At 39.6% G+C, this 23,131-nt stretch overlaps 1 protein-coding gene across 11 annotated transcripts in view; it reads right to left on the bottom strand.

Annotated features, from left to right (window-relative positions):
- LOC146315126 (neurexin-1a) overlaps window positions 1-23,131 on the bottom strand; it is a 376,350-nt gene that overhangs the window by 13,671 nt on the left and 339,548 nt on the right. For 9 of the 11 annotated variants that reach the window (XM_084736025.1, XM_084736036.1, XM_084736030.1 and 6 more), the window contains one exon: window positions 9,490-9,577. In XM_084736025.1, coding sequence (XP_084592151.1) covers window positions 9,490-9,577 — 88 coding nt within the window. The remainder of the gene's footprint in view (window positions 1-9,489; window positions 9,578-23,131) is intronic. The other 2 variants (XM_084736027.1, XM_084736032.1) reach the window with 1 other exon arrangement.

Here is a 23,131-nt window from a genome sequence, read left to right as displayed (position 1 = left end):
AACAAATGTCAAACACATTAGTAGCCGCTAATGTCACTGCAGAATGCTGGAGGATAGGAAAAGATGAGAGAGCGCGGAGAGAGGAGGAAACTAGATATGATTAACCTTAACCTGCCTATGGGCAATCCACAGTGAAGGGCTACTGCAGCTGAGAATAAAATAGCGCTGAGAGATTATTTGTGAAGAAAGGTGCGTACACTGAAACTCTCTCCGAGGCTGCTGCATTTGACAAGGAGCTCATATCTTCCACACAAATCACGTTTCACACGGCTGCTGTTATAAATTTAATGATGGGGAAAAAGGTAAAGGTGTAAACATATCGAAGATAAACATCCGACTGATGCAGCCGGTGTTATGATACATCACCGCGTGCAGTCTGCGCCGAGGCAAAAAAAAAAAAAAAAAAAAAAAACACGAGAGGCTGGGATCAGAGAGTTCTGAGTTCAGAGGAGGATCATTGTGCATTCTGACATCAAGAGGAAGAAAATCGTCTTCATGCTTTCCTTCATCATTTTGCTCCATTTGCTCTCCAGCAACAATTAAAACAGTTTAAGTTGAACGTGGTACATTCCAGCGAGATTATTCCACTGAATCAGGCTAAGGGAATATAGATTACATGCAAGAAGATTACTAATTAGGATACAAAAAAGGTAACTGTAATCTATTGCACTAACAAAGAAACAAAAAATAAACTCAACAACAAATATAAAACATTTTATCAGATCAGGCTCAATAATTTCACTTTATTTGGTACTGACATAATCCAAAACTAATGGAAAGTAATCAAGTTATGTTACTTTGTTATTGTGATACTTGGATTAAGTTACTGCTTATATTTTTTAACAAGTAATTAGTAACTGTATCAGAATACTTTTTTTTTTTTAAATAAACCTCCAAAATGTGTAAGTGTTTACTCAACATGCTTACCCATAAATACCTTATAAGTATTGTGGAAAATATGTTCTTCTGGCAGAGAGTTCGATGATTGATTGATACGACTCTCATATCTGTATGTTACGTATGAAGCTCCAGCTGGCAGCTGGTTAGCTGAGATAAGCCAGGAAACAGGGGAGAATAACTGGCTAGTCTGCTAGAATGAAGAACTTCTCTTTGTGCTCTTCTGTTTGTGTACTGATTTCATAAACAAGATATTGCATTATAATTATTGAGCATTAGAGGTGCTGATAGGTGGGTTTTGTAACTGTTGGACAGAGCCAGACTAGCTGTTTCCTCTGTTTCCAGCTAACACAGGCTAACCAGCTGCTCCTGATTCATATTTAATATATAAACATGAGAATAAATTTTGGGTTACACTTAATACTTTACAGTACACTAATAAGATGTAACAAACTGTGCATCAAATCAGGCAAAAATAGAGCTAATATGTTATTTATTAGACAGCATTAGACCCTTTACTAGACCCTTATTAAAAACATATTACAACAGAACTATACTATGATATAAATTTTATGTAAATAATTTTTTACAAACTTTTCTGTACATGTATACTTTTGGCCTTTACGTGGTAGATCTGATTCACATGTTTAAATAGGGAAGTAGCAGATATGTGATTTCTCTTTAGTTTACAGTACAGTTCTGTTGTAACATGGTGCTGATTACCCCTTAATAAAGTCTAATAAGAGGCTAATACTGTCTAATAAAAGATATTATTTCTACTTTCTGTCTAATTTGATACAAGGTACAGCTTGTTAAATCTTATCAGTGTACTGTTGGTGACTGGTGTCTAATTAGGGTATAGTTTTGTTTGTTTAATATCTAATAAAGAACAGATTATTTCTAGTTTGTGTCTAATTTGATACAAAGTATAGCCTCTTATGACTTATTAATACACTCTCAGACAGATGGTGATTAAGTGTAGTTATCAAAACTCACGAACTATTCCTTTAACAGAATGCAACAGTATTAATACCCCTACTCTTCAATTTTGAACTCAAAAGACACATGACAAATAAGCCCATTACATATTTTAAACTGACATGATATTTTTGCCTCTGTTTTGTTTTTTATTCCAACCACAATATGTTATCAAATCAATCAGATTTGGAGACTAGAATTGGACTATTTTGAATAAATACGGAGGTGAAGCAGGAAAAAGGATGAACGCTCAGGAGAGGAAAAATCAAATGATGATGAACAAAGGCAGTTGCGGGATGTAACCTTGGATGTGGGTCACCGTGCAGCAGCTGCCCTCCATCAGCGGCCTGCATGACGCCGATGAAATGAAACAGGCAGGTAAGAGACATTCGTTCCGTCTGACCCCATGCAGCTCGGCAACAACCTGTTCCATTAACTTTCACCATAAAAAACCGGAGGTTGGTACTTGAAAATCAGCATCAGCCGCCATCTCGTTAAACCATTCACCAGGCTATTTTCACACCAGCGCAGCTCACAACTATATTTTCTCCAGATGATTGGCCAGCACTTCATCCTGGCGCTCAAGTGAACTATTTTTTTTTCCTGGAAAATGTAGGACTCTTTTGAGCTAAATGTCAGGATTTATACAATTTTTCTGTGAGATGAGATCACATGGAAGCTGAAGCACTCGGAACATTTTATTTGGCTTAGCAATTTTCCCAACAGGCATCACAAAGATGGATGCATTAATGTGCGCCTGCGATCGCACACTCTGAGAGACAAGTGTATCAAAAAGGTTCCTCCTGAGGTTCCACTCAGAACCATTTGCTTCTGAAGAATCCTTTTTTTTTTTTTTTTTAAAGAAAAGGTTCATCAAGGCTTCTTTGTAAGACTAAACGTTCTATCAAGAACCCTTTTATTCCAAAGAAACCTTTTTGTGAAAGAAGAAGTTCTTTGAGTATTATTTAAAATCCTTAAAGAACTCTTTTGTCAAGGGTTGTTTGTTCCATAATATTGAAGGTTTTCTTGGTAGAACCCCCTGGGTGGTTGTTCTCAGCAGAACCTCCCAAGTAGGTTCTGGGTAAAACCGATGGAATATCAAAAGATTCACGTTAGAACGCCCTGGACGGGTTCTTGATGAAACCTTTGAAATCTAAAACAGTTCTTGGTAGAACCCCCAAGGTGGGTTCGAAATAAATCCCTTGAAATATTAATAGATCCTCAGTTGAACCCCCTGGATGGGTTCTAGATGGGAATATAAAAGGATTCTGATATTGTGAAAGGATTCTTGATAGGACTTCCCGCTTGGGTTCTAGATAAAGCCTTTGGAATATGAAAGGTTCTTGGGAGAACCCCCTGGGTGAGTTCTAGATAAGACCGTTGGGATATTAAAGGGTTCTTGGCAGAAACCCCTTGGTGGGTTCTTGGTAGTCCTCTTAAAAGGTGGAAAGGTTCTTTACAGAATTCCCAGAGAGGGTTCAGGGTAGAACCATTACATCATAGAGGGGTTCTCTGTAGAACCTCTCATAGGGGATTTTCACATGATAGTTCTGGGTATAACCCTTTATGTTGGGTTCTAGGTAGAATTCTGTGAAACAAAAGGGGGGGAGAGCGTCAGAACCCTCTCTGGTTCTATTTAGAACCTTTATTTGTCAGAGTGCAGTCACAGTGATATTGGGCTGTCAGAGCCCTGCTGCTGAGTATATGAACCAGACTTATATTACAGTCAGATGTGTTGCAGCATCATGGGCCTGTGTATCCCTCAGTGGTTTCCTGAACTGGGAGGGGGGGATTCAATTTGCTGCAGTATGATCTAATCTGAGTCCTGCCGGGTGATAAGCTCGGCCGGTACCGCTGCTTTTCCATGGTTTCCGGAGGTAAGAGAAATAAAGCATGGCAATAAGTTAGTTTACCCGATTGATGTCAGTCATCGGCTGATAGGGACCGCTGTGGGACGAGACTCCAGTGATATACAGGATGATCTAGAGCTGACCTTGGGCCATAGACGGCTCACATAATAGTCTGTTTCAATGCTCACCTCCTGGGATCACTTATGCACCAACATTATCCTACTGTACATATGTGCCGCAAAGCCTGAGAGTTGAGAGAAACAGAGATATCAAAAGCACGTGCGTCCGCCCTCTGCTTTTGAGCTGCCAGACAGAACAGACTGTCAAGGTGTTGCTTGAAAAATGATATATTACTGGTGTCATTAAAAAGGAGTTGGCTGAACAGTAATATGAGAAAGTAGTCCGTTATCAGCAGCAGTGGATCCAGTTCTTTCTCCACAGTAACACCGTCTGAGATGTGGCGAGCGCTTGGCAGAGCGTGTGAATCGTTCTGAATGTAGATATTAATCAGGATACGGTGTTAGACAGCTGCCACCCTGGGAGCCCGCAGCTCTGGTGTCAAATCCCCTTCAGTGATCACAGAAGGAGAGGGATACTCTGCTCTGGGAGTGTGCGTCCCTGAGCATCACACAGTTCGCCACTGATGTTTTGGCAGATGCCCTTGTCAAAAAATATCATAATGCAAGCTGCTGGTGTGAATCATCTCCTGTGAATGGTATTTGACAGAGGCAGCAGATGTACATTGGAAGCACCTATTGTGATGCCGCCCAATGGGAATATCACTCTAATGTGCAGTATGAGAGCTATACTGATAGAGAGCGCTCTGAGAAATAAGGGTTCCAAAAGGTTCTGCCCAGAACTAGCTGCTTCTGAGGAAAGCTTTTTTGAGGAAAGCTTTGTGATGAGTTCTCTGTAAGACTAAGGATTCCATTAAGACCCGTTTCATCCAAAGCACCATTTTTGGATGAAAGAGTTATTCAAAGATTGTTGAAATCCTTGAACAACTCTTTCATCAAGGGGTCCTTGTACCATAATATAAAAAGGTTCTCAGTTCTAGATAAAACCCTCGGAATATAAAAGGGTTCTAGGTAGACTTCCCTGGGTGGGATCCAGATAAAAGCCTTGGAATATGAAAAAGCACTCGATAGAACCCTCTAGGGAGGTTTTCGAACAAAGCCTTAGGAATATAAGAAAGGTAGTAGCTTTGAGATTAAACCCTTGGAATATAAACGGGTTCTTGGTAGTACCCCCGGGTGTGTTCTAAATAAAGCCTTTGGAATATAAAGAGTGTTCAGTGGAACCTCCTGGGTGGTTTCTAGATAAAACCCTTGGAATATGAAAAGGCTCTTAATTGAACCCCCTGGGGAGGTTCTAGATAAAGCCTTTGGAATATAAAGGGTGCGTGGTAGAACCCCCTAGGTCGGTTCTAGACAAAGCCCTTGGAATACAAATGGTTTCTTGAGAGAATCCCCTGGGTGGGTTCTAGATAAAACCTTGAAATCAAAAATAAATAAAGCCTTTGGAATATAAAAAGGTTCTTGATATAATCTCCTAGGTGGGTTCCTGTTAGAACCCTAAGAAGGCAGAAAGATTCTTGATAGAACACCCAGAGAGGATTCTGGGTGGAACCATTACACTATAGAACCGTTCAGGGTACAGGAGGTTTTCACAGATGGTTCCAGTTCTAGGTAAAACTTTCTAAAAGGTGAAACCTACATAAAAGGTTCTCCTAAGAAACAAAAGGCCAAGAAACCTTTTTGATTGTTTTTGGGCGCCCATACAGGGTTCTGAGTGGAACCACCATCTCACAGACAGAACTTTCTCACAGGTGGAATCATATATAAACATTCTACCGTGAAGAGAAGCCGAAGAACCTTTCCCGGTTCTTGATGGCACCTTTATTTGTTAGAGAGTAACTGTGGCCAGAGTTAATCCTGCCAGTGGAGGAGCAGAGGAACAGGAAGAGAGACAGACTAGAAAGTTGATAGTCTTTGCTGTGGGGCAGACATTAATTTAGTGGAGGTTTTATGACCACATACTGATCGATAGCACATCTAGATGGAGAGGGGGGCCTTGGGTCTGGACTTAATTGTTCTCTGTGCTTCTCATCACTTCAGACTGCATTTGAAAATCCTTCCATTCATAGGCGCAGGCTGAGGGTGAGACTTAATTGCCTTCCATGTGTGGCAAGGTAAGAGATTAAAAGTTTGCAGGGAACAAACAGATTTACAATTCCAATTTGTCAAAGTACCGCTGACAAAAACAGAGGCATTTTTAAACACTACGGGGTTTTAAACTCTGCGTAAAGAAATGATAAATCACTTACTCTTGAGACCTGGGACAAAACCGAATTTTAAGGGGGGTTTGATTTTTACTTTTCAGTGCTGGGAAAAATATATTTTAAAAGATCAAAGTCGTGGCTATTAAACCTTGTAACAGCCAACCGGCAACTTTGCGATTACATTTTTCATTAAATGTAAATGTCAGACTTGATGTCTTACAGGGTTGACAAAATGTTACTGTTTTTAATTTCACAGCATAGTTGTAGTGAGTAGCCATTTTATTTTTTAAACTTCTTTTAATGCTAATCAAACATTTTTAATTCATAATTCTTATTTAGCTTTGATTTAGTAGGGTTACAGAGTTAATACGTTATGGTTGAGATACATCTGATAACAATATGATGTAATGAATTTGTCAAAAAATAGAAAGTTCACCAGTGCTTGATCCGTATTCTCGCCTTTTTTAACCCAGGAAGTGAGGCAGGGGTCCTTGGGGTATAGCTAAACCTTTTAATGCCTGAATAAATCATGTTTTTATAAAGTTGGTGGAAACATTTTCACAAAAAATCAATTTTGAAACAAAGCTGATTGTTATAGCACATTTGTATACCTATGTTATGGTTAGGCAACACATTTTTAATTTGGAGCAAGTTTAGAAATTAAAAAAACCCCGTTAATAATAAAGAAAGAAAATCAAAAATCACATATATTTCATATGTATTAATCCTTCAAGACTATTTTTTAACCTAGAAATTGGAATTACAATGTTGGTATTAATAATTTTAAAAATTTTCATGGTGTGTCCCACCTCTTAAGAATAGGTGAACTAAATATTATGCGTTTGTCGCACCACAGAAACACGTTATTAACCAAATGTGATTCCTAAGTATATAAAATTAGGTCTCAATGACCTGAAAACAACCTGAGACATAGGTCCCCTGATTTATTGGATGTGTTTGAGCCACCAGAATCACAGGACGTTGACCTACAATTCATTGGACAATCGACGTGTTTCTGTCTGAACAGGGCGGTATTTTTTTTCCTCAGTGTCTGGTTGTTGGAACTGACGTGAGCAGTGACTGATCCGGACTTAAAGAGTTGAATTTGTAAGTGAGCGTTGGCTAGGAGGCGGTGAGGAGGTGGCGTTTGTCTGTAGAACAGTTAAACGATGTAACTCCACAATTCAGAACTACATAGTTCTCAGTCTTTTCTCTTTTCAAATATTTTCTCACATGTATAATGTGTTTAGAAGAAAAACAGGCTTAAATGGATCGGGGCTCTTGAACATGTCGGTTTGTTTTTAAGAAAAGAAACACCTGATATTTGCAGCTACTGTGAACATTAGTACATGAGGAACAACAGGATGAACTCCCACTGCTCACTGCAAAATATAATTAACAACAGTGGGGACCCTCAACACACTGTAGAGGGGTGTAAAAATCAGCCTTCACACACCCCTCTCTGGGTTTACCCTGCTCGATATCATGTGTTGGAGTCATGTGGGTCTGGTAATTACAGCTGTGCGCTGTTCCAGCTTTCTGAGAACTCCCCTGTCTGCACATTAACAAATGCCATGAGTGGATGAAGACGAAAGGTGCACAATTAAAACAATACAAAAAAACCCAGCTGGTTTGACACACATATCAGACCAAGAGCAGAGTGGAGTTTTAGTTATCTGTGCGATTCTCTGAAAAAATCTGGTGTTAGGTGAGTTAAGTCTAAATGGGTGGAAGCTAAAAACATCAGTTCTCGAGCTTTTAAATCTGTTAACAATGAGATGAGGCAGCTGATATTGTGAAATCTATTGCTAACTTGCTAATAAATGAAAAGAAAAAGCAATTAATCACATTAAATAGTTTTCACATGAAACAGATAGTTACACAAGATTACTGATTCCACTCTCTGTGCAGTAAGTAGCAGCCCGTTAGCTTAGCTTAGCATAAAGACTGAAAAGGGGGAAACAGCTAGTTTGGCTCTGCCCAAACATGACAAAATCCACCTGCCAGCACTTCTAGAGCTCCTTGATTAAAAAGTTACATATCTTATTTGTGTAATTTGCACAAAAACAGAGGTATAAATATGATACATTATAGATTTATGGGGAGATGTAGTGACTTCCCAGATTTGGCATTAGAGATGCTGATGGGTGACTTTTGTTGCCTTCGGACTGGCTAGTTGTTACCCCGTTTTCAGTATTTGTGCTAAGCTAGGCTAACTGGCTGCTGGCTGCAGCCTAAGGTGAAAATGAAAACACATTTCCAGTTCGTCGGTCAGTATAACATTCAAATATCCAATATCCAGTAATCCAGACATTTTAATGTTTCTCAAAATGTCTAAAAATCTTTGGGTTTTGGGGGAAACAAGACGTGTGGATGTAATATTGGGCTTTTGCTAACAATGACATTTTTCACCATTTTCTGACATTTTTATACACCAAACAGCCAATCGATTAATCAAGAAAATAATCAACAGATTAATTAACAAGGGAAATAATTGTTGGAATGTCCTGGAAGCGACAGGTTACCAAAAATGGGGACTGTTCATGGAAAAAGGGGGGACGTTTGCATATGTAGGCTAGTTGAAAAGTGTGTGAGAGTGGTGTCAGTCTTATTTAACTCGCAACCAGAAAGCACATATGTGTATTTTTTTTAAAACTGTTGCTATTACTATTGCTTTAAAGGTCCAGTGTGTCAGATTCAGAAGAAGTTATTTGCAGAATATGATAAAAATGGAGTAGAATATTCACAAGATATTTTTCAATGGTCTATAATTACCTGAAAATAGGAATTACCTTAGAATGAGCTCTTTATTTCAGCAGAGGGTGCAGGTCCTCTACCATGGAGATGGTCATGTTTCTACAGTAGCCCAGAACACTGACTCTGGACACGACCTTATGCATATTTTGCAAGTTTTGCAACCACCTGGGTTCTCCTAAACACTGTGTCTGCAATCTGCAGCTCCTCACTAGATGCTTCCAAAACATGCATACTGGTCCTTTAAGATATCAGAGATAAAAAGTTAGCCTCGCTGACCTAAGTTTAAATTGTCCATTGTTGCCTGAGGCTGTCCAGATAAGCTTGTTCACTAAGCTGCATATATTAAAAGAGCATGAATACTCTGCTTATAAATGAATGTAAATAAAAAAGTTATTGCCTTTTATAAGTTTGACTGCATCTATATTTTATGTCCCCCTACATTGAAATATAAGAACCAGTAAAACCACTCTCTGTGGCAGAATGGAAGCTTCCCAGACAGTCCTAATGGATCGCCTCCAGCTCGCTGTATCATGCAGTCAGCGGCAGCCAGAAGAGAAGAGACACTCTGCCTGTGAGTGTTCAAGTGTTCAGGCTCTAACTAAAACTCCAATCTGCTCATTTAAACACTGTGTGTTAGCCTGGAGTGTCTTGGTGGGGGTGGGCTATGACACACAGAGACACACTGACACACCCAGAGAGAAGTAGAATAAAAAAGAGATGACTAACCTAACCCACCTGAGCTCGGCTCACAGGGATCAATGTCCTCATCATCGCTCGGACACTCGGCCGATGCCACCAGCAGGTCGTCCGTTGTCTGTGGAGAGAGAAACACACAGGGCATGAAATGCTTAGCTGCATCAATGGGGTAAGATGGCTCCCACTCAGAACTACCGACAGTGGCGTTTCCAGAGGGTTAGGTTAAGGAGAGCGGGACAGATGAGATGTGAATCCAGACAGCTACACTGTTTGGCTGCTGGATTTATCTGTCAACACGGTCACACGCCGCCCGACGCTGTAGCAGCTGCCGCACTGCTTTCCAGGCAACACTATCCTCACAGAAACGAGATCTGATTATTGAGGAACGGCGCGGGCTAAAGTTCACGGCCCAATTGTCAACCCGCATGCTCAATTTGTGCTGTAGTGTGTGTGGCTTTGCATAGCCCTTCAAGGGATTGTTAAGAGCCGTCACAAAACACCTCTGACATTTAGAGGACAACCAGCCATGAAGGCTTAAAAAAAGAGATGGGAAAAGAAAGGGCAGAGCGGCAGAGGTTCAAATCAATATTTTCTATTTTTATTTCAATGTGATTCGGTATCTCTTTTACAAAATAAGCGTCCAAAATAGACCAAAACCGTGGCACACATACATATAAATGATTATTCTGCTGCCTCCATTTTAGAGTGTTTTCGACGCACTTCCTCACCTGCCAAACACGTTACATTTTACCCTCTTGGAAAATAGGAAAGGGCAAACAAAAGACCAGAAAAAAGTACACTGTAAAACATTATACTGCAATGTTCTTTTATAGTCTTGCTCCAGGCCATTTGATCAGCTTTGCGTTAAAGGTCATTTCATTTAAGCGTGGCAGCCTCTTCAGGGCCGGGTTAGATTTTTTCGGTTACGGAGCGCTGCTAAGCAGAATAACCTCCTGCTATATATTTAGCCTTGCACCTCTACTTATCCTTTTTTTTGTGCTAACATTTTTAAATTCATCAAATGCAAGCTAGAGAATATTTATTGTATGGGATTTTTCAAACTCTGAGGTATTCATGTATGTGACAGCCGCAGAATGAAAAAAGAAAAAGGGGTAAGAAATGCATTAGGTCGCAAAAATGAAGATGGAGTTGGGGTTTTATTCAATTTGTGCTATTATTTCACTGATGTTTGACTGTGCATCAAAATATATCTGCAAGTTGGATTAGTATTGACTCATCTTAAAGAAATTAAAGGTGATGTCATTTTGCTTAACATCCATTTGGCTGCACATAATGTGATTTTATTGTGACTGTAACATCATTTTGACATTCTGAACACGGACCAACATCATCTTTACATAATAGACCTGGAAATGATAGATCAAACCCATTAGGGGAGTTGTGGTGGAGGGCTGTTTTTGGTGCATCTGTGCCGGGTGAGGCCCGGGGAAGCCGTCCAAATGTAAATTTAATTTGCTGTGCATGAGGCTGATATACAGTGTCGGCCATCCAGATGGCAAAACCGCCGGATCCTGGAGTGCCACATCCATCACTTCAGCCTTGTGATTTGTTTTTCCTGGCGGGAGATCTTGACACTCTGCACTCACTGGCAGAGGTACGGGAATCAAGGAATCAATACTCCCTCTCTCTTCTTCCCACCTTACCGCTCTTCTTTCTCTCCGTCTCTACGTCTCACATCCCTCCTCTCCCCTCCCTCTCCTTTCAACTCTGTCCTTCAGATTTATTTGCAAGCGGAGAAGAGGAAGCAATGTGATGTGGGTGTACTAGATGTAGGTTAACTCCCCACAGAATAACCTGAGTGGAGGTGTACGCCCGTTCATATTTATACGGTTCTGTCTCCACATTCGGGTCGGAGAGTTACAGCCTGAGGCCTTAAACTCCATCGCCACGGTGAAATCCAATAATGAATATGGATATTTGTTTATCTCCTCACAAGACAGTCTTTGATTTTATAATTAAAGGTGCAGACATCACTTGTTTATGAGATGAATGTACAATTTAAAGCTACGATTCAATTATTTTTGCTTTGCTTGTAAAGACAGGAGAAAATATCAATATGTAGTTTGAGTTTATGAAATGGTATTATTATGTCTGACCTTTAAAAATCCAACTGTGAAGAAGCAAATAAATACAATAAATGTAAACTTGCTACTTACTGGAAAAACATGCAATTTATCACATTAAAGAAATAGTTTGATATAAGCTTATACAGTTCTTCTTACATCTTTTGCAGAGGACTGATACTACTCTAATGTAGAACTAGCTTAGCTTTGCTTAGCTTGTCTTATCTTAGCATAAAGACTGGAAACAGGGGGAAACAGCTGCCCTGGCACCGTCCAAAAGGATATTTGTTTATCTCTTCGTTGATTGTATTAATTAAAGATGCAGACACCACTTGTTTATGAGATGAAAGTTCAGTTTGAAGCTATGATTCATCTAATTTTCCTTTGCTTGTAAAGACAGGAGAGAAAAAAAATCATATGTAGTTTAAGTTTGGGAAATTATATCATTATGTCTGACCTTTAAAAATCCACATTATATGCACGTATTGTAATAACGGTAAGTTATCACATTAAAGAAATAGTTTGACATTATAGGAAATAAGCTACATGAGAGCACTGATTCCACTCTCATGCAAAACTAGATGCTGTTTAGCTTAGCTTAGCATAAATACTGTAAATACGGGGAAAGAGCCAGATATTTATACATTTCTGTCTCCACTTTCAGGTCGGAGAGTTTCAGCCTGGAGGCTTTAAACTCCATCACCACTGTAAAATCCAATAATAAACATGGATATTTGTTTATCTCTTTACAAGACAGTCTTTGATTTATTAATTAAAAGAGCAGACATCACTTGTTTGTGAAATGAAAGAGCCGTGATTCATCTACTTTATGAAGTGATATTATGTCTGACCTTTACAAATCTGCATTATATGGACGTTCTCTATTAAGTGTCAGTAACTGAATGAATAAAATAAATGTAAACTACTAACTGAAAAAAACATGCTTTTTTTAATCACATTAAAGAGATAATTTTACATTATAACCTTCCTTTGCAGACAACAATATGAGTGGACTGATACCACTCTCACTTATAATTAAAGAAGCAGACATCACTTGTTATTTAGATTAATGTACAGTTTAAACGTACGATTCTTTGCTTGTAAAGACAGGAGAAAATATTGATATGTAGTTTGAGTTAATGAACCAATATCATTATTTCTGACCTTTAAAATCACATTATATGCATGGACTGCAATATAGGTAAGGAAATGGATAAATATAATGAAATATAAATGAAAACTTTCTTCTAACTAAAAAAAAAAAGGTAATGAGAAATAAACATGCATTTCTTGTGCAGAGAGTTACACGAGAGGATGGATACCACTCTCATGTAAAACTGGCAGTCGGTTAGCTTAGCTTAGCATAAAGAAAGGGGAAGCAGCTAGCCTGGCAGTGCTGTTTCTCTCTTCACAAGATAATCATTATTGGAAAGTTACACACATTGTTTGAAGATGTTGGAAACATTTGTGATAATATATGTCCCCAACTAAACAAAATATAAAAAACATATGTAGTGTTTTTAGACATTTTACTGCAAAAATGTCACACATGAGAACTCTAAAGATGCAGATATCAAATCCAGTTGTTTAGGTGATGAATATATAGTTCATAACAATGTAGAAACTGTAAGAAAAGTGAATAAATGTATCACTGAGGCTTTAAAATAAATGACAGGGAACCATGATAGATAATAACACCATAAAATAATGTCATACGCATCTCATTCTCCAAGGACAAAAGCTGTGTGTCGCTCTGTGTGCGCCTGTAAGCCACCTCTGTGTCCAATCCTTCTGTGATCTTATCAAAATATCAACCCCGCGCTATACTTTTTAAATGAATCTTGTGTGTGGAGTGGATGTAAGCCTCTGAATCAACACCAAAATGAATTCACATGTTACTGAGCGTCAAGTCTGCCAGCCAGGATTAGCGTGTAGGTCAACATTTTGATGTGGTCACGACCTGGTTGAAATCCAATAACATTACCGATTCATGGTGTCCCCCCCTTCGACGCTTGGCTTCTTCTTCACCCGTGACAATTCAATGCGGGCGATGTGAGGGGCTTACCATGCAATTTAGCCACTGTGATGAAAACTGACAGGTAGCTTGGCCGGGATGTCTGAAAGGGACACTGAAATCTTTGGAGACGCTTTCTAAAGGAGCTGTCCTAAATAACACAGGATATTCATGTGCTGATTTTGAGTCAACTCCTTAACAGGCATTGTTGACCTTTTTTGACCAAATTTTTGTAATAAAAAGTCAGCAAAATTCATATTTGGCTGTTTATCGTTTCTCCCCTGACTGAAGAGACTGTCTAATGCCAATTATATCCACTCAGAGGAAATGCTGTAAACAGATATCTTTGTCTGAAAGCTGAGAGAAAAAAAAACACAAGATGACTGGTGTGAAGCGGCTCTTCAGATATGACTTCAAGTGGCACTTAAAATAATGATTATATTTTTGTTGAATAGCAGAAACTTGACAGGAACAATTATCTGTATGAGATCTGTAAAAAAGTCAGTGTTTAAAGTGAGTTCAGTTTAAACTGAACCCGAACTTTTCCATAACGTTAAATCCATTTTAATGAGATTTATCCTATCCTGCTTTCAACAGATCTATGCTGCAGTTCTCCATTTGCATTTGAATAGTATTTTAAGTTTTGTGAAGACGTAGTATTGTGTTAATTTAATTTGTTATTTGTATATTTTGTCTTTTGATTTTGATTTCATTACTTTGACTATTTCACTTTTTATAATACATTTCTTATGTAGGTTATGATGAGAAGATGTTTTTTTAAACAAATTTACTGGCTTCAGTTGCACAAACTAAAAAATTCCAGGGAAGACTTATACTTGTCGTAGCTGGACTCCAGAATTCAAACTACCAGGCTTCAAGTTATGCGCCAAACATGGTGCAGCCAATCATCATCCTAGGAGAGACTACCGGCAGCTACGGGCGTCGTTTTAGGAGGAAGCGACTCGTCTCAAACAAACAATGGCGGCTGTTATGTTACTGTTACTGTTACTGTTATACTATAACAGTATCTGCGCTAACCTCTTCAGTTATATCGGAGATGGAGAGCATTTGTTTTATTTGTTTTTTGAAAGTACCTGCTCTTTTTCAAAAAGTTTCTAAGGAGAGCTTCCCAGATGGTTCTGTCTCACAAACCATCTGGAGTGTCAGGTTAAATACTTGTGAGGTCATACTAGTAGCACCTTAACTGAACGAGTAAACCGGCTGGTTGACTTATCTGCCTCCTGATTGGGTCATCTGGGAAAAAAAACCTGAAAAGCTGCTAAATGTAGAACCAGGAACATATTTTTACCAAAAATTATTTTTTTAATGAGGTTTCCTGATCTAAATGGCATCTATTTCCTAAAGTTTCCAAGCGATAGTGTATGTTTTTAGGAGGGTTCGTTAGCTGAGCAGAGTCATGTTTACTGATGTAAAGAGCATCATGCCCACAGGAAAAACGCACCAATAGAAAAGCATATAAACAAGATGTACCTGTAGTTCATTTTATGAAGGTACTTCCAAAATGCTAAAAGCAAAAGCTCGAGGCTTGCAAAGCATCATTAATCTAGCGGTAAAGTGCTGAAGCCACGGTGAACCTACAGCACAGCTCATTTATCTGCCTCTGCTCAGAGCAGCAGAGAGCACACTCCTATGAGATGTACTGAGAAAACCTGGGGAGACAGTTGGGAGCATGAAGCACAGAAAAAGTGGAAGGAAAAGAGACACTGTAGAGAGAAACCCGCTTTTAGCGTTCATACAAAATGTATGAAAATGTTCATAGTTTCTGAGCACGGTGTCATTTCAAATACTTTAGGTGCCAGAGGCGTTTTATATACAAAGACGCACAGAAAAATAAATCTTAGACCTTATAGTGAAGTAAAGCTATCGACTGACCTTGGCTAGCGCACTGATTGAACCATCAAAGGGGATGTGGACCAGGAAATTCCAACCTGACTCAGCCAAAGGCGCCTTGGTGCTTTCTTTAGCACTGTCACGCTGCCTTTCGATCTCGGAGGATTGATAATGTTCCTCCTTAATGAGATGCCCAGGCCGAGCCGTGGTCTGCATGTGCTCTGCTGAAGCTTAGTCAGCAGTCTCATTCTGCTGGACACCAGGTTATCTACAACCCTAAAAACACTTATCTGTTCCCCGCTAACGCTCAACAACACACCGTCCAATGCCACCCCCTAATAACCGCTGTACGGAGGTGGTTTCACCATAATGCACTACATTTGTACACTTCTCCCCTGAATGCATGTTTTCCCCTCTCTTATAATCCCGCGCTGAGGGGGAGGAAGAGGAGGGGAGTGGAGGAAGAGGGGGGGGGGGCTGCTCTTCAGAGAGGATGCTGTGTGCTGCCGCCCCAGCGCTCGAGAGCAAGAGACACCTTCTCTGTGATAACCTGTCGGCATGTCTCTATGGAGAGCCGGGGGTTTTCACATTGTTTTCTCTCTGGTCTAATTTGATGAATGCTCTCTGGCACACAACATGTCTCTTTGGAGACGAGCTGAAAGTCAGGAGGACACTGAAGGCATCTGAAGGGTTTATCCGAAGCATGCCTCTGCTGTCCTGGTAATGTATTCCACTGAGGATGCTCACTGTTTTCTTTTCTGCTTTTCTTTTTTTTCCTTAGCAAGCCCTGTTTTTGTACCAATATAAGCTTTTATTTTGCAAAGCTGATTCTCTCTTTTTTTTTTTTTTACTGTTGATCGGTGACAATAATAAAATTGATATTTTTTTTTTATTCAATGTCCATAATCTGTTGCTCAGTGGGATCCGGTGGAAATCCCAAAATGTTTGCAGAATGCCAAAAAAAAAACAAAAAAACAAAAGACTGCGCTGTTATCAGCCAGTAAATTCTGGCTTGATTGAAAAATCAAAGAGAAAATGGCTTAGCTGCACATTATCATCACGCATAAAAAGCTTTCCCATCTGCAGAACTGTACGCAAACCTGCCAGGTTTTGCTTCATAACTTGTCGAGATCGTTGTCTGTCTGACTATGCCTGATCCTTCATGTCCGCGACCCAAATACCGCACACCATCCATTAGATGCACGTGTGCTGCTGGATAACTGTTCCCCACGGGCCGTCACTATTTTCAGACAAGACCATATGAGGAAGAAATCACTGACACCAGAGGTGGACTGTGCAAAAGTCTCTCTGTATGTGGTGCATGTTTCAAAGTACTAAAGCTATTGTCAGAAAAATGTGAAACCATACGACGCTGTAAAACCTAGATACTTTAAGGTATCGATTGAAATAACTAAGTACCAAGTAGTATTTAAACTTCTCCAGTCAAACCACTGCATTCAATCATTTTGTACCCAGATCTAGAAAAAAAGACTATATTCATGTACATATAAATGCATAAAATGTGAAGGATTATTTCAGGAAAAACTGTAAATATGACTAAGAAGAAGAAGAAGCAGCTCTTAAAGCATGAAGAAAACTTCAGCTGCAAGGTGTAAAAAAGGTATTGAACAGAGTACTCTATTGGTATCAGTATCACTTTAAGGGAACTGGTTTTGGTACTGGGATTGTAATTTTTTTGTGAAAGTGAAAAATACTAAAATACTTTATTTATCACTATATTAAGTTTTCTAAACATGAAATAATGGGCTTTTAGGTTTATTTCACAATAATGTACTTGCTCAGTGTGCATTACCCTGCTTATTACACGGTTACTTACCCCAAAAGTGCAGTGAAAATTATTTTAAATTAAAGACATGATTTTAACTAATTAGATTTTTCTTTGAGTTCTGCTAACTTATTCAGATTGACAGTGTACTTATTTTATTTTTTACATGTATAATGGTAATTTATTGTTATTTATTGTTAATAGCAATTTTTAATTCTAATCCCACCTTTTATTCCAACAGAGCAGGTTTGAGCATCACAATCAAAAAAGAAATGATTATATTTCATAATACCAAATGTATTGCTCAAGTAATTACAATGATAATAGATCTAAGACAGAGCTAGCTTGGATTAGAAAAAGAAATACTGCATCATTTCCTACTTTTTTATTTAACCAGTAGAGTTAAATTATCAGAGGATAGACTTTTTAAGTATAATGGGCCTTTATAACTTAGACAAAGTCAAAACAAATACATGGGGAATAATATCAGTGCAAAGTCAGAGAAATCCCTGACTGCTACAAGGTTGTACTTACTGTAGTTAGTATTATCCTCATGTATCTTTTATTTCTATTATCTCCTGATAATCCTGGATAAATCAAATATCAAGGTACACTCAAAACTCCATTTTAAGCCAATACTTCAGCTAAAAATGTCATTTCTTGTCTGTAATTGGCACCAGCCCTTGAAGCCGGAGCTCCGAATGCCCCTAAAAACAGAGAAATCAGTATTCTGTGTGTGTCCCTGCTCAGACCGTGTGCCATTATTTCTCATGCTGGCAGTGATTTACACTGATAGTGGCCTGCTAGTGTCCAGATCTGACCAGAGTTGTGGTCTGCACAGACTAATTGGGAGGAGTTTGTTGTCCTAAGCTTCTCTCTTGCAGCAACACATCATTAATGTGCCAGTGAGGGGGAGAGAGGAGGGGGGGGGGGGGGGGGTGCAGGCAGGCAGGCGGTGGGTCAGCGGATAGAAACGGCTCATGGTTAGACACGGGATGAATTTACCCATGGCAGCTATCACACTGCAGCAGCAGCTCTTATCAGAACGCCTGATGACATCCAAGTATCTAACTTAGCACCCTGGAACTAGGTCGATGTTGATGAATAATTTAGTCCCAGATGCTCAATAGATTCCAACTGAATAATGAAGGCGTGTGGGCCTCTAAGACTGTGAGTTCAGCTCAGTGTATTGCCTGGCCTTCGCCCACACTCTTCCTACTGCTGGTCTGCCAAGCTGTCAACATCGTGGACTCACACAGATACAGACTTCAGCATGACTGGAAGACAATGGAACGGCGCTATCGCCATCACGGCTCAGCTGTGCGACAAACACTGCTGGGTTTATATATATTTATATAACGTGCTTATCATGTTCAAAGCCTATCATGTTCAAAACATCTTGATTCTCTGGGCTTTTTAACAATTAAAGAAAAGCTGTGGTGTGAGGCTTCGTGGTAACGCGACAGATTGCCTCTGCGACTCAGTCGTGTCTGTCTGAGAGTGGAGTGATGAACAATAGGAAACAACCAGCAGGGTAAAAATGGAGATATTCTCTACTGTATCCTCACTGAGAGGGATTTACATCAGATTCTGCGATTCTCAGCAAATGGATCAAAAAAGCTCCAAAACAGGCACTGCCAAAAACACATCAGCCAATAAACAAACCAAAAATATATGCAAAAGAGCAATAAACAAGACCAGGTGCTTCATTATTTTTCCCAGGGAATATTTTGTTGAGTTACTGAAATGTTGTTGGCTCTAAAATGAGCGTTTCACCGAGCAAGGCGTGTTACTATGATCTGTACAACTGCACTGCATCTGTTCTCACACGAAACATATTCTGTCCATGGACGGGGATTTTCTGGGGGGTTTGTTGTGGCCTAAAATGCCTGATTTCATGGCAGGTTTCCTACGAAATTATGATGCATGGTGCAATGTCAAATAAATTGCTTTTGTGTGGAATAATTCATTAAGAATCAAAGGTAACTTGTTCCAGTGAGAATAAAAACAGCACTGTATTCTGAGTTCTGTGTTACCTCACCAAAAAGGCATAATCTTTTACCAAAATGAAGTGTGACGAAGAGTCCGTAGGGATGACTGACCTGGTTGCGCCTTTTCCATATATAAATTAAGCAGTTTTTCTCGTCTAAGTTGCCAAAAACACCACCTACTGCCACATTACTGTTGTTTGTTCTCAGCTGTGTGGGGTAAAGTGTGGGACATTTCTCTTTTACTTTAAAAGCCGAGCGTTATCCTGTAAAGGATCTGTTGTTGTTGGTCTCTGAATGTTGACCCAGAAAGCAAACAGAGGAATTCAGGGGATCACATATTTGTTATGTAACACACCAGAAGTTAGTTTCTCTTCTTTTATGCAGAATGAGATTCATTCCATCACAGCTGTTTACAGCAGTTTCAGTCCTACTTCTTATTTTGTCTGGTGTGTTTAGAAATATGTTGGATCAAATTTGGTCTAAAGAGCTACTAATTGGTATCAGATTAGAGAGGAAATTGTGTTTTTTTTTCAAATGAAAAACACATGTAATAGTCAGTTTCTTCCTGTTTTTGAGATAGATCTGTTTTTTTCTGGGTTGAGTAGGAAAATTCTCATTTAAGTGAGGATTGTCAGTGAACTGCAGTGAATTCTGCAGGGCTCTAGAGGGTTAATTCGGCGTGTTTCTGATCCACCATCTGGCACCTATTTTAGTGAGAAAACTTAAATTCTGAAACAGTTTTGTCTTTTCCATTGTGTTCTGAGGCTGCAGAACTGAGGCGACAGATTCCAAAATGTAAAGTTTGTACAGAAATTTAGTTTAACTTTGTGGATTATATTGATGCTCAACATGTGACACCTTTTATCTTGTGTTTATAGAGTTATGTGTTTTTGCAGAAACAAATGGAATTGTTATAATATCATATTTCTTAAAGGGAGTTTGGTGTAAAATTTCCCCCGAGAGCAGAGGGAGCTTTAGTTAGCTCAGACTAGTAATATGTATATTTTTTTTAACATTTTGTCATCACTGCAGAAAAAAAAAAATCCCTGTCAAACGTCCCCTTCCCTACCATTAATCTTGCACATCCACTTTTAACTATAACTATCGGCCCGCGGTTCTGTCACAACAGCAAAGTCTTCCATTAGAAATATACAGGGCTGTAATATATTTTAGAAACACATGACTCATCTGAAAATCGCACAGTTTGACCTGTTTGACAAAAGATATGAAAATATATAATTAAAAAGTAGTCCCGGTCTCAGCAGTCTGTTTCAAAGCATTAAAACTGTACTGCGTCCTCACAACTTTATGATGAATGAAACAGTTCTCTCAACAACAATCCTGACTCTTCTGACTCCAACTACGTCAATTTAAGGAACATGGAAACACGAGGTCACATAACAATTTTTATTGTTCAATTCTGCCAGTAATTACCTGAGGCATTATATTATGCATTATATTATTCTGAATATAAGCAGGCCACTGAGTGCATCCTGAAAATAGTGCTATTCTTTACAGCACCTGAGAATTCATGCAAAAATGATGCTCAAAGGCAATTAACACTGAATAATTGGTACTTCTTTCTGTTTTGACTGCTTGTGTGCGCCGTAACGTAAAACTGGCCGTGGTGGACAGCTGTTTTCACTCGCTAAGTTATGAGACACCGTCCCTTTTGGGAGCGAGGCTTTGCTTTATTTAAAACGAAGCAGCTGTTGCTGCAACTGGACCTCAGGCAGAGTATCAGAGTGTCATTAAAAAAAGAATGGTCGGAGGCTCTCCATCGCCTCCCCTGGTACCCACATGTTCCTGTCTCGCCATACATCTTCCTCCAGGCTCGAGTCGCTGCACCCCAGACAGTCTAACAAGGTGCTGCGAGGCAGCTTCACACACACCTTCACCGCAGCGTGCAGCGGGTGAACCATACGACATACAAGTGAGTGTCACACAGGAGTGCATAAATTCCCAAGATAACTTGCAATGACATTTGTGTCAAATAATGAACCATATTAAAAAAAAAAAAAATAGAACAAATCTTCTTAGAAGGGATTAAAGAAAACACTATGTTTGATTACTTCTGTTACACATAAACAGTCTGGTGGATTCAATCTGCTCAGTTGTTTGTTAATTTGAATGTCTGCAAAGCAGCATTAGATTTCATTATTGCTGAGGTTGAGGAAAATGAGTGGATAAGTTGGAGCCATAGATGGTGTATTAAATAGGTCAAATCTATATTTAATATACCATCTATGATTGAATTGAGTTTCCCCGCCAATCCTCTCCTCCCCAGACTCAAAACTCAGGCAGGTTGCCTGCAGGCTGCAGGGACAAGTGATGACGAGTCCTCCTCTGTAAGTTGATCAGCTGTTTATAAGTCAATTGTGTGTCAATATCAAGTTAAGCCCGTTACCCAAAAACAAAAGCCCACTGCTCTGAAAATCCACAGCGACTGCCCATCTCACAGCCTGCCACACTCCATTAACATATTACTCAATTAACTGTAATAAACATCGACTCCGTCTAAAAGATTATTAATGAACTTCACAGCGCTCTGTATCCTTTAACAACACACTACCTTGTTTGCTAGCTAAAAAGCAAAGAAAAACCACTACATTGTTAATGTATCTTGCTATTTAGCTAAAAAGTTGGTTAGCCTAGTTAGCCTTCTCATGATGGCTTAGTAGTGAATTATTTTGCACAGTCCATCTTAAAATGGCAGCCAAGTTTAAAGTTAACACTAGTTCACATTTTAAACTTGGTGTGACAGAATTCAATTTAATCTAAACTACAGTGAGCTTTTTTAATATCAAACTAGTTTAAAAGTTTGGTGCAACATAATTTAAAGTTAAACCATGAATTACTTCTTGTTGGTTCCACACAGCCTAAATTTATTACTTGTTTCTCCATTAAAAAAACAAAACAAAATAAGGCAAACAAAAACCAGTGAGACTTAGGAAAGAGTGAGCAGTGACAGGTCAAGTTTTTTTGCTGCTGTAGAAGTGTAAAGGTGCGCTGTACAATATGAAGTAAATAAAGCGCCGCTTCAAAATGTACACATGCCTGTGCCCTCATTAAACACGCTCCCTCTCGGGGACGCGAGAACACTGCTGTGTGAGGACTCCTTTTAATGTGGCTGCTTCAAGGCACTGCTGCGCCGCTTTGTAGCTGTTCCTCAAGTTCCCCTCAGGACCCCAATTCAACTTTATTTTCCAGGAGCAGTCATCAGCGTGGCCTTAATGCAGATTCTACATTGGCGCGGCGTGTCGTACGGGCTTGGGCAAGGAGGTAAACCAGGAAGAGTTGTCTGTCTGACTGCGTGGGAGGAGACTCAAAGTTCATTTCCCAGTCAGCGCCGTGCGTCACACTGTCAGCATGTCAGTCACTGACTCAGAGGGAACCATGTGTGACTGGTGCTTATATTCGCCCTCTCATACCACTCAAGACGTTCTGCTCGCCGAATGATAAACAGTTGATATTTTGATTTCTAATCAAGCACACTGCGTATTATTTATTACCGGGGACGTATAAATAATGTGCACACAATATGGCCGAGTGCCTGCAGTCACCTCACAGTGCAGGAAGAGTGCACATTGAGCGGCTGCCATGTAGTATACAGCTTCTAGCAGATTACACCGCAGAGAGCTGGATGCCTTCTGTTAGCTACATGCTCTAAATGATAAAATCTTAATATGAAATTCATAACACTATCTGCCTCCATCTACCTCCTACGCTCCCCCCTCTTGTTCTCTCATCTCCTCTCTCTTGCCTATGCATAAACACAGCTCCATAGAAGTATATTACATGGTCTGCTTTGTCCCTCCCCCTTATCCTCGCCTTCACACTTCTCAGATAAATGAAATCTGTTGGCATTGAGGCATTTTCCCCTCTGGATGCCCTGATATTTTCGTTATCTGAAATCGAATCTGGAGCTCTGTGCGCGTCTGCAGCT

The sequence above is a fragment of the Lutjanus erythropterus genome, chromosome 14 (assembly GCF_056507025.1).
Source record: "Lutjanus erythropterus isolate fLutEry1 chromosome 14, fLutEry1.hap2, whole genome shotgun sequence".
Lineage (NCBI taxonomy): Eukaryota > Metazoa > Chordata > Actinopteri > Lutjaniformes > Lutjanidae > Lutjanus > Lutjanus erythropterus.
This window is presented reverse-complemented; position numbering and strand designations above follow the sequence as displayed.